General features: G+C 43.6%; 1 protein-coding gene across 2 annotated transcripts in view; it reads left to right on the top strand.

Moving 5' to 3' along the window:
- The first annotated feature begins 5,692 nt into the window (after positions 1-5,692).
- Positions 5,693-18,635, top strand: part of CAPZB (capping actin protein of muscle Z-line subunit beta) — a 61,159-nt gene continuing 48,216 nt past the window's right edge. For both annotated transcript variants that reach the window (XM_075520871.1, XM_075520870.1), the window contains exon 1: positions 5,693-5,838. In XM_075520871.1, coding sequence (XP_075376986.1) covers positions 5,836-5,838 — 3 coding nt within the window. In that variant the 5' untranslated portion in view covers positions 5,693-5,835. The remainder of the gene's footprint in view (positions 5,839-18,635) is intronic.

The raw sequence follows: 18,635 nt of genomic DNA, 5'->3' as shown, positions 1-18,635 counted from the left end.
TGCTATTCTTATTGATTTTCTGTGGAAGGCAGTCGGATACTGTGGGGATGAACAATAGTCTAAAGGCTGAGGTAGACTTGCATTAGGAGAGACAGCTTGTGAGGCAGAGTGAAGTATCATTCAGTCTTTTCACGGTGATCACATTCACGTTAATAAGCAAGTCCATTTTGTGTCTGTGCTAATGTATTTTCATGCCAGTTTTGCAAAGCTGATGTAATGTTATATTCGGTAGTGCGGTACTGCTGGTTACAGTTGTCAGGTACGGCCGATTGAAGTGGAACTCTGCAAAATGGAACAAGATGTGTCACAGCTCGTTGTGCTAATTCTGCTTTAAGCTGCTTTTGCTGTGAATATGAAGTTTGCCCCAAGAATCTCTGGAGGAAAGCACTTGCATGGAAAGACTGATCAGAGTTTTTTGTTAACTCTTATGTTAGAGGCATAAGCACCGCTATGACACTTCTCGTCTTTATTTGATGTGTACTGTTTTGTGATGATTTTTTAGTTTGGTAGTCAAAATAGGAAAAGAACTAATGCACTGTATTGATAGAGGTTTTCTAATGAATAAGCCTGAAAAAGAGTGCTATATTTCAGCTCTTTAAGTATGTTTTTCCATTCGTCCATGTCATTGGCTAATTCTATACAGATTCTAACTAGTGAACCGTGACTATTGTATTAAGGAAGAATCCAGGCCCTTACAATTCTTTTGGCTGGTATATTAGCAAGCTTCAAATGAAGTGCAACATGTCAAGGAAAAAGTAAGGGAATGGAAAATTTTGTTTCTTTCTGGTGCATTTAATCAGCTTCTCCTCAATTCTTTTTTAATGACAGGCTGCAGACATTATTACTACAGTTAATGACCAAGTTTGACAAGAATGTTCTGAATACTCTCTTTGCTCAGGCTAAAGACATTTCTGAAAGCTGCTGTCTATCAAGCTTTCTGTGCTTAAAATATAAAGTTAAAAGAGCAGTCGCAAGCACAGAAATAAACAGCATCCTAGGATATGCAACTACAGAATCACATAATTGTATAGGTTGGAAAAGATCTTTAAGATCATTGAGTCCAACCGTAAACCTAACACTACCAAGACCACCACTAAACCAATGTCCCTAAGCAACTAAGTGGAACATGCTGGAAAACGAGCGATCCCAGTAGTTGTCCACTATTGTGGACTGATATTTAAAAAAATGCCTCGTAGTCCTTTTCTGAACAAGCATTGCTGGGTTTCTTGAGGTGGGATTTCAGCTATGTCTCGGTCACATTTGTCCATCTTGTATTAAACATTTTGTGGAATACAATTGGATTGAAGTCTGTGGGACATGTGAAAACAGTGTGGCTGCAAACAACTCCAAGGCATGTCCAGGCACAGTGTTCTCAAAATGTAGGCAGGGACTCTTGGACTGAAATAAAGCAATTATTATTAGTGGGTGAGGATCTTACTTTATATGTGGAAAGAAAAAAATAGTTCTTCTATGTCCAAGATATGGACCCAGATTGCAGAGATGTGACTTTTTAACGTGACTCTCTGCTAAATACCCTCTGTGCATGCTGGCTTCAGCTGAGCAGCTGAGTCTGCTCTCTGACTGTGCAAGAGGGATATGGGACATGACTTGGTCTTACCTATTTAGGCAAAACGATTATAAGAAAATGATCAAAGCCAGAAAAACCTTGTGCCTCTAGCAATATGCATGCTTGAGTGATGTGTAACCTTTAATTTCTCTGCCGTTATTGTGACAGTGCTGCACTGGTAGTAGAATGTCTCATTTTGGGCCAGTATATGGACATCTTAGGCTGCTAGGTTTATTGTCTTTTACATCAATGAAATAAGCAGATCTGCTTGGGTGCTGATGAGGTAGAAAAAAGTCTGGTTTTAGCATTCTTTCTAGGGAGGGGGAATGCCTCAAACCTCACACTAAATGGGGAATATGTTGGTTTTCATTAAACATGGTATTTTGATTTACTCATCAGTTCCTGTGGTGAATGGGGAAACTCTTAAAACCTTTATATTCCAAGAGTACCCTCAGCAAAGTTGCTTTGGAATAGGAATGGGAGGGAGGCTTTTTTTATTGTTTATGTGCTATTTTGACAGTGTGTACAAAGATCTCCATAGTGAGAACTATCTGTGGCTTGAATACGGAATTCCAAGACGTTGGGTAGTGTTGTAGGTACCTTTTTCCTATATTAGTTTCCAAGAAATGCTCGGTTTTCAGCCTCAAATCAAGTGATGCTGCTGGTTTACTGACTCTGACTAATAAAACCCAGCAAGCTAAACTTTACCATTGCTGGAAGACTCTTGCAGCAGTAAATTAAATTTATGAGAACCCCTAATAAAAGTTTACATATCTTTCAAGTGCCACAAGCTTAACATGAAAGAAAATGGGCAATCTGACCTAGAAAAAGCTCAAGATGTCTTTTTCTTTAGTAGAAAAATGGATATTCAGAGAAGCATGAAAGTTTTCTCTAGGACCTTGTTTCTAAGCGTGTTCTCACAGTCACCCTTGGTCCTGGCTAAACGCTGGAATAAATAAAATAAATAGCATTTCACCATGCATGCAGGAGTATAGAATAAAAACCACATTGTGTCAGACCACAAATGCTTTATGAAGTTCTGGCTAAATGTGAGAAGTACTTTGTAATGCTAATAAGTATTTATCCTTTTGCTTCCTTCAAAATAATCAAATGTACAGGGAAAGCACATGTATTTAATAGTTGCTGATTGCAAGATCAAAAGTCTTGTTATTAATTGCACATGAATCTGATGTTGTAGGGCTGTTAAGCCGTCAACTGACATCATTGTTTGCTTCCTTTGTTTATAGACTCTCATTTTAAAGATGCGTAATGCCTGATACGAAGCCTTTTGAGCATGCTCTTTTCTGTTTAGGTGGGTGATTCCATGCCAGGAGCTGTGGGAAATGTCTCTAGCGCAGGTAACGCTACCTCACAGCACTCTGATTTATTGACTCTCTCTGAATTAGCTGTATTTGGTGTCAACCCCTCCACAAATAGCAAGAGAAGGCAGGATGGCTACAACTGTAGTTACCTATGCGGAGCCTTCTGCCTGCTGAGATCCACTCCACACTGCAAATTGCAGCCTACCAGGGAGAATCTGGTCCTACATCTTAATAAACAAACAAAAAAAAATTCCCTTCAGCATGTCCTGCTATAAACAGCTGGTCCTCATTTGAAAAGATCTTACATCAATTGCAAAAGGCATCTGCAGATCTTCTTCATGCAAATATTTTGGGGAAAACAAAAAGCAGCTGTCTATTCTTCTTTATACCTATTCGCAGGAAAACAAAATCCAGGATGCTTGTATTTCTTCTGGTAAGAAAAACATCCTCTTGGCTTCAACATTCATTTGGATCTCAAATTGTTTAAAATATACTGGGCTGCATAATTCTGCTTTTGCTCTGCTTCTTCAGCAAGAAACAGCTTATATAGTTATGAACAGAAACTATCTAGAGTAGTCATTGAATACTTTGTGTGACCTTTGTGACAAAAATAATGACGTTTAGAACATGCATTTTCAAATTTATCAATCCTGTCCTCCCAGACCCTGCCCCGAGGAAAACAACGCACGTTAGGTGTGTGGACCCCTGTAAAATGAATGAGCGATTTGCCCTGTGTAATGAACAGGCTTGCTTTTCTTAATTGTTGCTGGTAGGCGCTGCTGAGGGAACAGAAGGACTGAAGGATCTGCGGATTGCAAAATAGAAGCCTCTTGGGATTGCTGCATCTTACGCACGGGGTTTAGGGAGGTTAGGCTGACTCGTCTTGGCTAAGAGTTGAATTCGGAGGCTCTAGAGGAGGAAATGCCTTCTGAGGTCATGTGGCCTCTCTACTAGTACATGGCAAGATTATTTCCCTTCTCAGGGTTTATTTGGTAGTGGGTTATTTATGTGCTTTTGTTTTTTCTGTGAAGCAATATAGCTCCTGTTTCTCTTGAGATTGTTCTACTGCTTTCTATCCTTTGCTTCCCGGGTTCGTTTTGTTCCCGCACTGAAAACACCAAAGGTTTAAACATGGCAATGGAGGAATGGGAAAAAAGTGGGTAAAGGCTAACTTAGCAAAACAGGTGACAACAGATTGTCAGAAGTATCAACACACAGGATAGCTTCGATTTTTCTCATTAGTGTAAGCAGCGATAGCTGTTACGTCTGCACGTGGTCGTTTGTTGTGGAAATTCACGTTTAACAGTTATGCCTCGATGCTAGCTACTGTAACTGGGTGCACGTCTGAGCAGTTCACTTCCCTGGAAATCGAGCCCGTTCTTTTCAAACGGAAAGCCACAGCTGGCTTGCCCTGTGAAGTTAGACGAGCAGTCAGAGTTGTTATCTCTTAGAAGGTCCTGTTTGGGGTCTGATAGCTAAACTTAGAGTCGAGCCACAAACATCTGTGATAATGTCTGAGTGAAAAGACAGAGCTTGGCCTCGGTTGTCTCCTGGCGGAAGGACAGACCACAGCGTTACATCCAAGGGAAAAATGAAGCGGTGTGCGACTCTGCTTGTCAGCATTTCCAGTTTCTACGGCAAACTGAGGGAAGTAAATGGAGTAACAAAAGGGCTTCTGGCTCACGAGGGCCGAGTCTGCAGTGCAGGAGCCAGAGAGCGCCGGCGGAGGGTTCTTGGGATCCTGGCACCAAAACTCTGGCGAAACACAGGCCAAATAATTGTTCCAAGAAAGCTGCAGAGGAAAGTGTTGTCGCATAATGAATCAGATGCTCTCCTGGGGTAAGTGGGTATGTCGCAGCTCGTACGTGCACAGGTCCATATGGAGCAGTACAAGCCTGAGTCTGGAATCGAGACCAGTTTTACCTGAGATGACTGAAATGTGAACTAGTGTGTTAGGGAAAAGAACCGGTTTCTTTTTGGGACAGCCCGAGAAAAGCAAAAATGTCTTATTTGCGCATACACCCCGATTTGCCGATTTCTGTTGCGCCTTTGGAGATCCGTATCGTGGCTGCCTGAGCCCTGAAGTCATCAGGATCCGTGAGCACCTGCTTAGCTTGCAGCAGGTACCAGCATGCTTTGCTGAATCAAAGGCTAAGCTTCCAGAGAAGGCTGGACACTTGCTTTTCAGATTAATTAACCCCAGCCTTCTTCAGCAGCCAGAGGCTGACTGGTTTTGCTTGTCGCTTCGGAGCTGAAGAAGTCGGTGGGTCGCAGGCAGCGCCAGTAACGATGGCTAACAATCGGTTAAAGTCCAGTTTTCAGCGCTGATGATCTTGCTAAAACGCCACCAATTCGGGCTGACGTTTTCCGTGCTAACTGCCTGCCTCGTGCTGCTTTTCGTTTAACCCTAAGGACCGTTTTAGCGTTTAAAAGGTGTTTAAAGGAGGGAGCTGCTGCTCCCGCCGCAGCTGGGGCCGACTGCCGGCCGGCGCCGGGAGGGCGGAGCTACTGGCTCGCGGCCCCGCCCCTGTCCCCGCCCCCGTCTCCTATTGGCCGCCCTCCCTCCGGCCGCGGCCGGGCTTACCCCCGCGCTGGAGTTGGTGGCGCCCGCCGCCCTCTCGCCCGTGGTGCTGCTCCCTCGCGGGGTCCCTCCGCCCGCCGCTCCGCCCCCCCCTCCCGGGGCGGGGGGAATGGTTCTTCCCGCTCCTCCCTCCTGCCCCTCCCCGCCCCGTTCGCGCGCCGCGCTCCATACTTGGCGATGGCCGGCGAGCCGCGCGCTGATTGGCGGGGCGGCGGCAAGGGGGCGGGGCGGCGCGGCGCTGACCCGGATGTTCACTCCTAGGCAACGGCGGAAGTGGAAGGGCCGCGGCCTGCCTCGGAGGGAGACCGGACGGGACCGGGAGGCGCCGCCGTTGCTACCGCCCAGCGCAGCCCCGCCGAGCCGCCATGGTAAGGACGAGGGGGGCGGCTCCTCGCCGCTGCCGGCTCCCCCTCCCCGCGCCCCTCTTCCTCCCGGCAGTGCTGCCCCTTCCCATCCCCCCGGTGCCGCGCCCCGGCGGCTCCTTCGCCGCCCTCCCCACCCCCACGGTCGCTTCAGAGGGGAGCGGCGGAGCGGATGGGCCTCGCCCCGCCTTCCCGGGGCGGCGGTGAGGGAGGGCCCGAGCCGGTGCTGCCAGGGCAGAGGGAGGGGTGGCCTGACCCCTGGGGGCGGCGGCGGGGGGCTCTGCCCGGGGCTCCGCAGGGGCCGGGGGCGCGGGGCGCCCGGGCCCGTCCGGCTGCTCTGCTGTCCAGTTACTTCCAGGTTTCTGGGCCTGGTACCTGGGGTGGTGTTTACAGAGGGAACGCTTCCGCTTTGGCCGGCCAACCTTACTGCTCGGCGTGGTTGTAAACGGAGCGAGCGACTGCAGCAGCAGCGTTTAAGAGCGATGGGGGCCCAGTCTGCTGCTGCCGGCGTTCATAAACCCCAAATTACCGCCCGTCGTCTGGCATTTCCTCTGGAAGCTGGACTTGCTCGTGAAGGTGTAGTAAGATCTAATGGAATCTGTAAAATACAGGACAACCAAGCGCGGTCAGAGCAGGTGGAGCTGCAGCGGTGGGTGCTGCTCTTCTGCATGGCTGCGAACTTTCCGTTTTTCAGAGGAGAACCTCTAGGTTCTTCAGTCATGTGGAATAATCTCCATCTTGCCGTGTGTTTGCTGAATGGATTAGCCCAGGTCACAAAACCTTTCAATTTCATTTTGGCACCGTGTGTAAAGGGGGCAGATTTCATCAGCTCTGAACAAATCCAACAACAAGGACGGGAGCTGGCCCGGGCCCTGGTCTGCTCCCAGCTCTGCCTGGATGGACGTGTGCTTTTGCAGAGCCTCTTTAGGGCAATGTAGCCCCCATGGATGTAATCGCTTGTATGGAACCACTGAGATACTTTGTACCCTTTGGGGATTTGTGATTCAGGTTTTCCAACATAACAATTTAAGAATGTTCACGTGTATTTAGATTTAGAAAGCAACCCAGTGCCTGGCTATATAGCACTATAAAGGCTGGTTAAGCAAGCAAATGTAATCCTTTACTTCTTACCTTCAACCATAAGAGTTTCTGAGGCAACACCGTACGTTTTTTCTTCAGAGCTGAAGATCACGGTGATCCTGCCACCTGTATTACGCAGGATAAAGATCTTTAGTTTCTGGTGAAAGAATGGTTTCTTCCATTCTTTGAATGGTTAAGATCAAGGTTCTGCTCCTCTGTTCTCGTTTGAACAAATGAGGTGCTGTACCTGACTTCTGACTGGGGGGGTGGCAGGATGGAGCATCTTATTTCAATTGTGTGTCTTAGTTTAAGATACTGAAGTCTGTAAATGTGAGCCCTGACTATAGAATTTGAAATCAGGATTCCAACAAACTATCCTAACTTCTGCCATGGCAAAAATCCTCGCAGGAAAAGAATTCAAGGAAGACAAGTAGGCTTCATGTAAAATAACAACGGTGTTACCGGTTTCTTTTAAGGGGATATGAAAGCACGCTGTAAGACAAATCCAGTCAGGGTTTAAATGTAACTATTTCAGTCTTTTGGAGGAGGTAGAACACAAATCCTTTAGAAATTTCCTGAGTGTTATAAGCTTATGCTGTCCTCTGATTTTTCGTGTTTAGTCATGGAGACCACTGGGCGTAGGAGAAATTTGATCAGAACTTCCAACACTACGTGCTAGTCTCCAATGTTGAGTGGACTTCAGGGATGAACCTGCAGCAGCCGCTCTGTTATTCGTATATCGTGGTGGCTGTGTACATGTCTGAAGACTCGCTCAAAGAATGTGGCAACTTAAGCGTGGTTTATCTAGGTCCAGTAGGAACGTGCAAGATGAATCGCTGATCTTGTTTGCAGAAGACAAAATGATGTTTTAAAACTTTACCAACTCTTACAGTTATCTTAATGTTATGCAGGCAGTGCAATTGCAGCATCCAGTTTCAACTTAAGTGCAAACCCAGTGTTTAGAGTACTTCCAGGATCTTTTATTTTAGCGGGTATGAAAACACAATGCTGAAATGGAGCATTGAAACGCTGAAATGGCCCTTTCGTTGAAGACAACAGCAAGTTTCAGGACAGCTGGCATGGTACAGGGTATTAGGTCAAACACCGTCTTGGTACCATGGGGTTACCGATATCTATGTAGAGCAGAGAGATGGGAACCTTTGTCTCTTCTGCACCACCTCGAGTCTGAATTGCTCCTGGTGAGCTTAAGTGAGGATTCAGAAGTGTGTCCGCATTTCAGTCAGGTGCTTGGTGAAACAGGGCAGGGCAACACATGAAGCTTGAAAACTGCCTGGATGGATGCTGTCTCTTGTGCTAAAAATAAACTGAATGCGCTGTTCAGGGCGAAGCAGGACTTGGGAGAGTGGGTCCGCTGAGATTTCTGGAATTGCAGGTTATGAATGGATGGAATCCAGTTACTCTTTGTAAAAATAAAAGTCTTCCTTTCCAGGTTACGTGAACTGTCCTGATCACGTTAGCAAGTATTTCTTCTGCTATGCAACTCTTCAGGAATAGGCAGACAATTTTAGCAAAATTTATAATTTAATCAACCGTAAATTCAACCTGTCTAGTGTAGCGCTGGCTGCACGTCATCCGTTTAGAATTTGTGAGGCAGCTAAAAAGCACTGAAGCACAGCCAAGGACGCGTGATGCGACAGTGACACTCAATACATAAACCTCGCGTGCTGTTCAGAGTAACTAATATTTTCAAGGTAGGGGCTGTTTGTCTTGGGCAAGCACGTTGCTGCTCGATAAATAACTTGGTTTCGTGCAACTGCTACCAAAAACATATTAAATGATTTGTGAAACTGCATGACTAAGGGTAACGCTTTTCCAGCTGCTTGAACGCCAAGCCCGTCTCTCTTCTAAACTGGTCGTGTCACTTTTGAAACTCAACCGTATAGCGTGAGAGCTCAGAGTAGGTTTTCAGTGTCCACAGCAAGTCTTTTGCACCTTGTGCCTTCTGAGAAATACTGACTTAAGCTATTTTGTAGAGTTCACGTTTTATTAGTATATGAGCTTAGCTAAATGTTATCTTAAAAGGCAAATTCCCAAAATAATCAAGTTAGAGGATATCATTGGGATAGGGAATACTGCCATTGCAGTGATGCTTAATCTTGTGGTTCATTAGTGAAGGAAAAACGTTCTCAAGCTGAAGTTGTTCAAACAGGATTTCCTCATATGGTAAATATATATGCTGATATCTTACTAGTTGACATCTGGGAGTAAAACAAAATGAAAGTGCAGTTCAACTCTTTTGAATTACTATTTTTAGTCCTTATTACTGTAGTTGAGTAGAGAAGTTACTCCCTTTGGTAAGAAACATTGCTGCCCTGTTCAGTTTCTCCGGTTGTCAGCTATGCTTTCCGTCAGTTGACTTTCACATGTGAAGGATAGCCGATTAACTTGGAGGTTGCACATGATCATGCAGCACTCTCCAGTGCTGCGTAGTCGTCCAGTTTGGCTTTGGGTAGGTGGATACTTCTGAAGACTCGGATGGGCAGTGCAGGTGCCGGTGTTTATTCTCCTGCTTGACCTTTGGAGGGATGTTTGGTCAAGTCCAAATGGCTCCTTACTCTGCTAAGTGAACTTGTAGAGAGGTGTTTTGTGTTGGGTTCCCCCCCCCCCCCCCCTTGAGCTGCTACATGTTGTAGTAGTGCTACCTCAAGTTGAAATAAAAGTGAATATGTTTCAGTGTCTGCTGAAGAGCTAGCAGTTTTACTGGAGAAGCGTGAAATTCTGCAAGGTGCCTGTATAGGCAGCATAAGCTGGAGTTTAGGTCTATGCTAAGCCCTGTTTTTTACCCCACTTTAATACAATGTGATGTTTAAAGATATTTTTTTTCAATGGACGTGACTGCAGAAGTGTAAGATGCTCAAAGTGATGTTGATCTGTTTTTATTTATATTCTTATGCAGTCACTGTGCGTTATAATTTCCCACTTTCCCATTGATTTATGCTTGGAGTCCTGAAGAGTTTAAAAAGCCTCAACCAAATCTTTGTCTCTCTCCTTAATGCATAAGGTCCAAAGCATGTCTATGCTTCAATTCTTCCTAATTCTTTGCCATTTCCAGGAAGAAGGGCAAAAAAAAAAAATTCACTTAAAAACAGGGGACTTCAAATTTGCATTTTCTTTATGGATGAATCCTGTGTGGCGTGAAGGAGCAGTTAATACATCTGAAGAACATAAGCCTTTCCCAAGCTTCCTACTCTCTCTAGCTGGGCTCTAGCCCAAGGTTTGTTTGCTGATAGGTTGTGTTAATTAAAAAGCTCCAACTTTCAATAACGATCAAGAATTCAGGCCAGTGCAGTGGAAGTGTGTGGCCACTTTCAGCTGGAGGATAAACTGTTTTTTTTTTCTTCATCTTTTCTGTAATGCCTTCGTAAGTACTTAATAGTCCATGAATGAGGTGTTCGTGTTGACATTAATGTGAGAATTGACCAAATACTATCAGTGGATGCTTAAGAACTGTAACTGAAATCTGTAGTGCATTTGGAGAACATTAAACTGTTGTGGCTTACCTGAGCTGAATAATACTGGATTCCTGTCACCTGGACCCTGATCAAATGGCCAAAATTCACCTATGCGGTCTTAAATCCTGAAGCAGGATGGGGACAGATGCTTCCCAACGGGTTGTCTTGGGGAGTTTGAGCCCTTGCCTGGGTGGTAGAGGGGACGTTTGCTTTTGAAATTTCCTTTATGGGGCACAAGGGTAAATGATGGTTGAGCAAGTTTTAAAGACATTTCCCTGTTAGTTGAGCTGAGAGGGTTTCTTATGGGAAGCGTACTTGAGGAAGCTGCTGTGCTTGTTTCCTAATTAAAATGTTGTAATTTTCCAGAATAGGTGCTGTCTGGGCAATGCCAAATGCAGTGGCAATCCTGTCCTTTTTCTGGGTTTGTTAGATACAATGAAATTTTGAGTGAGGAATCGAAAACAGGATCTGTTTCTTACTTGTGCCCAAAATAGGCTTCTATTTAGAATTACTTTAGTTGCATTAGATAATATCTTGTGCTGTGTTTCTTAGAGTGGTGGCCTGAGCCTTGGCATCAACCAGTAAGATTAATTTTCTTGTATTATCTGGTGCTGTTCTTTTGCCCTACCTTCCTCTTCTAGGGTTTAGAAGGAAAATGTGCAGCATGCTTTGAGCTCGTGCTCTTTGTGCCACCGCTTCCAAGTTGGGCCGAAGAATTACAAACTGTTTTTGCATGCACTTGACTTACCCGGCTGCCCTTCTCATAAATTACCTACTTTATTCCTGCTATATGCAAATTAAACCATACTAGTTTATATTTCATCAGCGTGGCCTGTGGTATTTTTCAGTGCAGGGTTGGCTTAGGAGTCCTGACTCTCAGTTTAAACCCATGAGACATTACTCGAAGTGTTTGCAGCTGTGCTGCAGAGCATGTCCTTGCTGGTGCTGTTTCCCTGAGTATGAAGAGGATGTCCTCCGTGCCTTTTTGTTACAGAAAGTGGAGCCGAGTTCTTTCCTGGTGCACTGACTTGGAATTTCAATCACGTCCTTGTTGCAAAGCGGGGAGGGTTACCAGCCTGGGTGAAAGCAGAACCCAGGATCTAACAGTTCTAGCAGCATCAGCTGAAACAAGACTGAAAACAGTGCTTAAGTAAGAGGATTTTGTGCGGAAGGAAAAAGGGTTGAGACTGCATTGAAGACATAAGCTTAGTGGTTGCCTTAAGCCACCAATCCAAGCCACCATAAATAAAATACTCTTTATTCTCTCGGGGAATTTTGTTTGCATTTCTTCAGGTGATACTTTCTGTCTTTTCTGTTACACAAACTGCTGAGTTTGGAAGCGATGTCCTGTTACCTGCCTTCCCCAGTTATTTTTGCTTTGGTAAATATCAGGATTTAAAAAAAGCTTGCTGCTAGCAAAGGTGATTGGTGGCTGGCTGATAGCCTGTGCTTGCAATTTGAGATGGGCTCAAGAAACAAGAGATGGGTCTTTTGGTAAGTTAATTCAAAGGAGGAGAGAGCCATGAAATGGAGGAATGAGGTAAAATACCAGCTGCATTATGCAGACCGCAGCAGTTAATAGCTGTATTTATCCACTGAGTCCTGTCGCTGTGCAAATTTGGGGGTCATCACGGAGAGTTTTGAATGTAACACTAAGAACAGGCACGATCCTGGCTTGGTATTGACAGGTCTCCACTGGATGGTCAAATACAGCTTTCACGTAGCCATTAGTACAGGCAGAGCTATTTCAGAGCTCGGTAAGGTGAAAACTGGCCAAAGGGAATAAGTATTAACTTCGTATTAAATGGAAGGAGAAATCTGACATGGATTGAAACTGGCTCGTGCGTGTTATGTGAAGCACTGCTTCTGCATAAGCTGTCTCTACTACTTAAGTTCTACAATTTTTTTTATAAATTTATATGTACTGTTAGATTGCACGCTGTTTGTCTGCAGTTTTGACTTGAGGGTAGGTCAGACATGTTCAGGAGCGGCAAGGAAAGCATAAAAAGACTGAAAGAATAGGCAAGTCTGGGAACTATGGCAAGAGAAGGAATTTCGGGGAGCATGAATATCTTGTTAGCTGGAGATGTGGTATTCCTATGGCCTACATATATGCAAAACCATTAGCTTCCTAGTTTAAAACTTGAAATCCTTAACACTGAATCTCTTGGACGAAACTGAACTGTCTTGCAAGCTTTGCAGTGTAGTCAGCAAGATACATCTTGCTAGCCCCAAGCGAAAGGCATATTAACCTACTTTTTTGACCTTTTAGGCAATCGGAGAACATTCAGGGATGAGGGCTAATTAGATAACCTCTCTCTTTCTCCTCTCTGCTTGCCAGGCATCCGATTACTTGCCAGAGTTATCTCATGAATTTACAACCCTGGCTACTAGGCTCCAGGACACTGGAAAGTGCTGAGTTTGTTATATTAAACCGAGCAGCTGTGAGCGTGGCAGCAGCTTACCTGGGGTGACGGGGGCTCTACGAACAGACGGGCATAAAGCATTATACTGAATTGGTGATGCTGAATGTTTGTGTTGGTTATGCTTTCAGTAAGCATGTCAATGTTTGTTGTCACCTTGGTGATAGAGTATATGCCTCCCTGCTGCTATAATAATGCACGCTTTCTCAAATGTTTTTGATGTAAGTAACTCCTCATATGAAAAAATCTAGGTTGCAGTTAACTGGAAGGAGAACCTGGATCTGTCAGGCCAGGACCAACTTGCCAAACTTGGCTGTTTCTGCAAGAAAAAATTTCTCCGTTTGAATTGAGCAGTTCCTCTTGTGATCCTTTCCTGACTAGGCTGATTCGAACATGAAACAAGCAGCACGTAGAATCAAAGAGCGTTTTGAAAAGATCATCCAGCATTAACAGGATTAAAAGACAGCATCACAAACAATACATTTGCGGATGTTCAGGGTGACAAATGGCAGTGTTGAATGTCAAGAGCTGTTGTATTTGTAGTAATTATGGTTTCAATTTAAAAAAAAAAAAAAATTGACCCCTGTGAAAATTAAGCGGTCCTTCTCTAGAGACTGATTTGGGCACTTCCTCAGTAATATTTGAATGGAAGGCAAGAAGGCAATGTGACTGTGAAACACAGGTCATCAGACTTATGAACCGACACAGACCTACTGTATTAGCTTATTTCAAAGACTGAACTAACCTAGTTAGCCGGTTAGTGGCAGGTTTACAGAGAAAGAATGAAGTAATGAAGTAGGAGGACGGCGACAAGAGAGTATTAATCAGTAATTTGGGATACATCTGCAGGGTTGAAGTTAAGAGCTGTACAAAAGGATCTTGCAGAGGTAAGGGGAGTTTTCACAAAGGGGCTGACAAGGTCAGGAAGAAGATCCTGTGAACGATTTCCTGTTGCATCGGCTGCGAAAACTTTACCAGCCCGCTCGGCAGTAATCCTTTGTTTGGTGTGAGTCAGTGTGAGCGAGGCGATGGGGGGAGGAGGGTGGTTAGGAAGTGGCTTCACAGTTTTTAGAAAGCAAGACTGACTTGCCTGCGTACCACCTTAGTATATGCCAAAGTATTTGTGAACCTACAGAAAATGATTGCAGTATAGTGCTGAACTGAGTCACAAGGAAATATCGAGAGGCATCTGAAGTTACTTGATGCATTAAGTAATACCGAATGGTTACGCTGTCGGTAAAGCTGTCTGTGTGTGGCTGGCTGTCTTTTAGGGGTACATGCATGCTTGTGCTCAAGCCAACATCTGTTCTGGTAGTGAAACTATCAGGCATTACAGGCTTCCTTATGAAGTGTTTGCAAAATCAGGACAAGTTCTCATATCTCAGTACTGTGCTGTAACAGGGTTTTTTCATTTTGTTCAGCTAAGATTTCCTATCTGTAGTTATATCTAACAAAGAAAATGTTATTTTGTGTTAAATCCAGACTTAAAATGGGGGAGGGGGGACCCCTGTTGTACAGTAACATTAGTCTAATTGAATCTCTTAATGTTAATTGGCAAAGGTGGTCAGCTCTACAGTCAACTGCGGCGTCTTTAATCCCATTTATTACAAGTTAGCGATGCTTTTTTGCAATGTGTGCCACTTTTCTATGGAGCTATTTTACTGCTGTCCCCATTTTACTCTTTTCATGTGGGGCTAATAGATTGCATATTCACTTGATGCCATGATTTATTGGGAAATGACTTTTTGCAAACTTTATGCTTCACAGGAATTCTTGGCACCAGATGAAAGCTAGTAAATTACATTGTCATGTTCAATGACAAGTTTAATAAATAAAACATTGTTTCTGTTACCTAGAAGACAAACACTGGTGCAGAAATCATTAGTGATCGTGGCAAAAGGTCAAGATGAATAGCCTGTTCCCAGAAATCCTTGTTGCTGGTCCATCCTGCTCTTCTGTTTGTACGTGGTGGCTCTTTTCATTAGACAGGTGATGGAGACTTGCGTTGGACTTTATATACTAAAGCGACAGATGTTAAATTAGTTTTGAAACTAAATACAAGTATCTACCATCTCAAAATACATCCTTGCTGGGAAGGAGGTGCCAAGCAAATGTTAATTTTTTTTCACTGTGTACTCTACACCTTTGTAGATGTGCTAACAGGAACTGAAATGCATCTAGTCGGAAAAACAGCGGCGATGAGTGCAAACTAGCTGCAGAACCATACTCCAGGAGATGCTGAATTCTTGCTTCTAAAGCAAAGAGTGAATTACAGTCAAATGGCCTGCTCCAGACTATCGGGGTTGTTAGATTTTTTTCTTAACAGATGTAAAACACCTTGACAAATAGTTGTTCCATGAGATTGAGCTTCTTGAAGTAATGCAAGTGGCTCTGGTTTATTTAGAAACTAATGGATGGAAATGCCTTCAGTGTATTATAATTCACTTGATAGTTGTTTCTAGAGTTGAGCTAGGATGTTGGGTAATGTCCCATGGACAGTGAACAATGCTCACCTGATTTGCAGGTAAGAACGATGAAGCAAAGTGAAACACAAAGTGTGATTGAAAGGCTGCTTGAAAGCATCTGCCTAAAGGTACAGCAACAAACAAGGATTTGGCAAAACACTCATCGCAAGCTTTGAGGTGCTCGCGGAGCTTGAATGGAGGAGGAGATCTCTTTGGTAGTTGCTCCTAGAAGACCACTGCCACTCCTTTAATCTGTCTAGGACTTGCCATAGTTGTGCTGTCAGCCTGAAATGGTGAGAAGTATGCAGTGTCATTAGCATGCTGGTGGCAATGAAACTTAAGCTGCCTCATTCCCTCTCCTTCCCAGAGATTATTTTAGTCCCTGTGTGAGTCTTTGGAGCAGATGTATAAGTTACTCTTTCCTGTAGAACCTCTTTAAAGAAGAGATCCCTCGTGAGCACTTGTCTTTCTGAAGTTAGCGGGTATTAAATTTCTGGAGCAACGTAGAACAAAAGCTGGTCAATGCGTCTGAGGCTTAGAGTAGACCTCTCATTTTTTGACAAGCACGCAGGTGCATTTGTCAGTGAGTACAACACCTAGACTTGAATTTAGAAAACAAGCCATGAAAGTGTTTTCGGTCATTAATTGGGGCTAGTACTGCTTCTCCATAGTGTGCTCAATTGTTTTAAAAGTTAGAGCAGAGTAGAATAAAAGAAATAATGTTCTGCAGGAGAGCATCTCCGAGAAGGATTCGCTGAGTCAAAAGCTGTGACGTGACTTGTACGACTGCTCTGCAAGTAAATACCATTTACGGGGGAGCGGTGGGAGACTGAGTACAGCAGCTTCTGCTGAAATCTTCCGATCCATCACTTCTTGCTTTTATTTTAATCTTTAATCCTTCTCACTTGTAATTCATGGAATAGGCACTCTCAGCAATCGATCTGTCTGTTTGGTCTTGACCACGGTGGTAGTGTGACCACAGCAAATTGAGCTAAACATGTTACTAAACATACAACATGGTCATAAGTGTCTGAGATAATATACAACATAAGTGTCTGAGGTAGTAAAAGAGCTGCAGGTTTGGATAAACCCTCTTAAAACCCGGAGTATAGGTTAAATCTCAGGTAACTAGCAACAGAGAGTTGTCAAAACTTGTGAATAAAGCCTGCAAATTTCTGTAAGTGTATACAGTGAAATGTATGTGTAAAGATACTTAAATAACATACAATGTAAGTGTCTGAGATAATAAAAGCCACTGGATCACATCTGAACCAGAGAAGACAAAGCTAGAAGTAGTTCAAGAGAAGGAGAAAGTAGTCTGTATTGGCATCATGTTCTTTCAGTAATCTTTGACCTGTTCTTTTATAACTATCCACAGCGTAGTGTATCTTCAGCTTTTATTACATTTGATTGTTTCTTAAATATGATATCGGTCTTTCTCCCACTAGTACGCCTTGCTGTCGGGAAGCTGTGATTTATAAGTACATTAAAAATGGTTTTAGATAGGATCTGCCAGAAGAGGGTTAATAGTCAAGGGAAAAATAATGTAGAGAAACAGATTGCAGGGAATATGTGCAGCTGATGGAAACGTCATGAGTGCAGAACTTGTCTGGGATTCATAGATCGTACAGAGTTATTCCCCTTCCCATCTAATATCCTAAAAAGTGAATGCTGACAGCCGAGAAGGGAATCCTGCGACTTAACATACTACTGCACTTTTTATTACACAGGGGTTACAATAATTCAACCCTTTGCTAAAGCTTCTAGCAGTAATACTATCCTATTGTGTAATTTGAAAAGGGAGTCTTCTGCCTTTTGAGCTCTGGAAGCTGGCAAGGATTTAAATGACAAGCAGGAGAGGAAGCTGTGTATCTGTTTCAATTAAAAAAAATTTAGTGTTTTAGTACCACAAAGCTGAAACATTAGTCAGACATTCCTGTTGGGAGAACTGACAGGAAATAATATGATTTACAATCTGGGGTATGTCTGCAACATAAAAGGAAGGAAAAAAAGTAATTTGCTGGTTGTGTACTTCTGGCCCTGGATTAATTTATGAAGATATTTTGCTTGTAAACTGACCAGTGACCAAAGTGATCTGATGTGCGATTGCTTCAAATTGCGTAAGTTGAGCAAATGTTCTATTTTTGGTGTCCCTTCAGGTTTTTATCTTAGCCTTCTGTTCTCTGAAAATTGAGATGCCAGCTGGTACCTTAAGTTTGGATAACTTTTCAGATGCCAGTCTTGAGCAAAACTTGTGCACGAAGCAGCTCCAAGACCTTTGTTTTATCTGTTATAACCCAGCTGCAGGGTCCTAATAACCTTGGCATTTCAGGGCCAAACATGGGCAGCATGGGCCAAATAATGAATGCTCTTCCTACATGTGTGTGGCTTTTTTACCTTAATCCTAGCTACTGAAGTAATTTTTAGGTCACTCCATTCTTTTCAGCTGGCATGACCAATGGGGAAGGGGGTAGGCAGCACAATCATGCCTTGACTAGAAGTGTTATATTTGGTTTGCTGGTGGGAAAGATTTGGTGGCCCAAGTGGCTTATTTCCCAGAGGGGGCTAAAATAGGGAGAAGCTATCACTGCAGGAGCACTGAACTACCGCAACTCGTTTCTCTTGGTTCAGGAGTTAGCTCAGAGTAGTGTTAATATAGAAATACAATACAGAAATGAAACCAGCCTGGTTTTCTTTTTGAAGAAACTGCCCAGTTCTGTTTATGCTTGGCAATAACATAGTCAAATGAGCAGGAACTATCAGAACAAAGCTGTGAAGACCAGGGAATTAAATCTGCAGGTCTTTGTGATAAATAGAAGCAAATTCCTGCTGACTGTAAGGCTGGGAGCTTTAAATGAAATCTTTTACCTCCTTTCAAGTGGAATGGCTTAGCCTTTGAAATGGGTAGAGCTGCAGGTTTGGGTAAACCCTCTTAAAACCCGGAGTATAGGTTAAGTCTCAGGTAACTAGCAACAGAGAGTTGTCAAAACTTGTGAATAAAGCCTGCAAATTTCTGTAAGTGTATATAGTGAAATGCATGTGTGAAGATACTTAAAAAGAGAACTGAAAAATACTTGTAGGTGGTAACTCATCAGATTGCTAGTGTCTGTTGAAAAGAGAAAACCAGCATAGCTTCAGTGAAGTGTTGCCAGTTCTGCCGGTGACACTGATCTTTGAAAGGCTTTGGGTGCACATCTTGGCTTAGAATAACCTCATTTATCAGGTGACAATTCTGTGCGAAATATAATGCAAATGTGGTATGGTTTGTTTATTACCTTAGTCTGGCAGAGCATATTTGGGTGCCATGAACTGTAACAGCTACATGAGAAGTAGTTTACTTGCTTGCAGGTTGGCATCATCTT

The sequence above is a fragment of the Mycteria americana genome, chromosome 18 (assembly GCF_035582795.1).
Source record: "Mycteria americana isolate JAX WOST 10 ecotype Jacksonville Zoo and Gardens chromosome 18, USCA_MyAme_1.0, whole genome shotgun sequence".
In the NCBI taxonomy this organism is placed as follows: domain Eukaryota; kingdom Metazoa; phylum Chordata; class Aves; order Ciconiiformes; family Ciconiidae; genus Mycteria; species Mycteria americana.
This window is presented reverse-complemented; position numbering and strand designations above follow the sequence as displayed.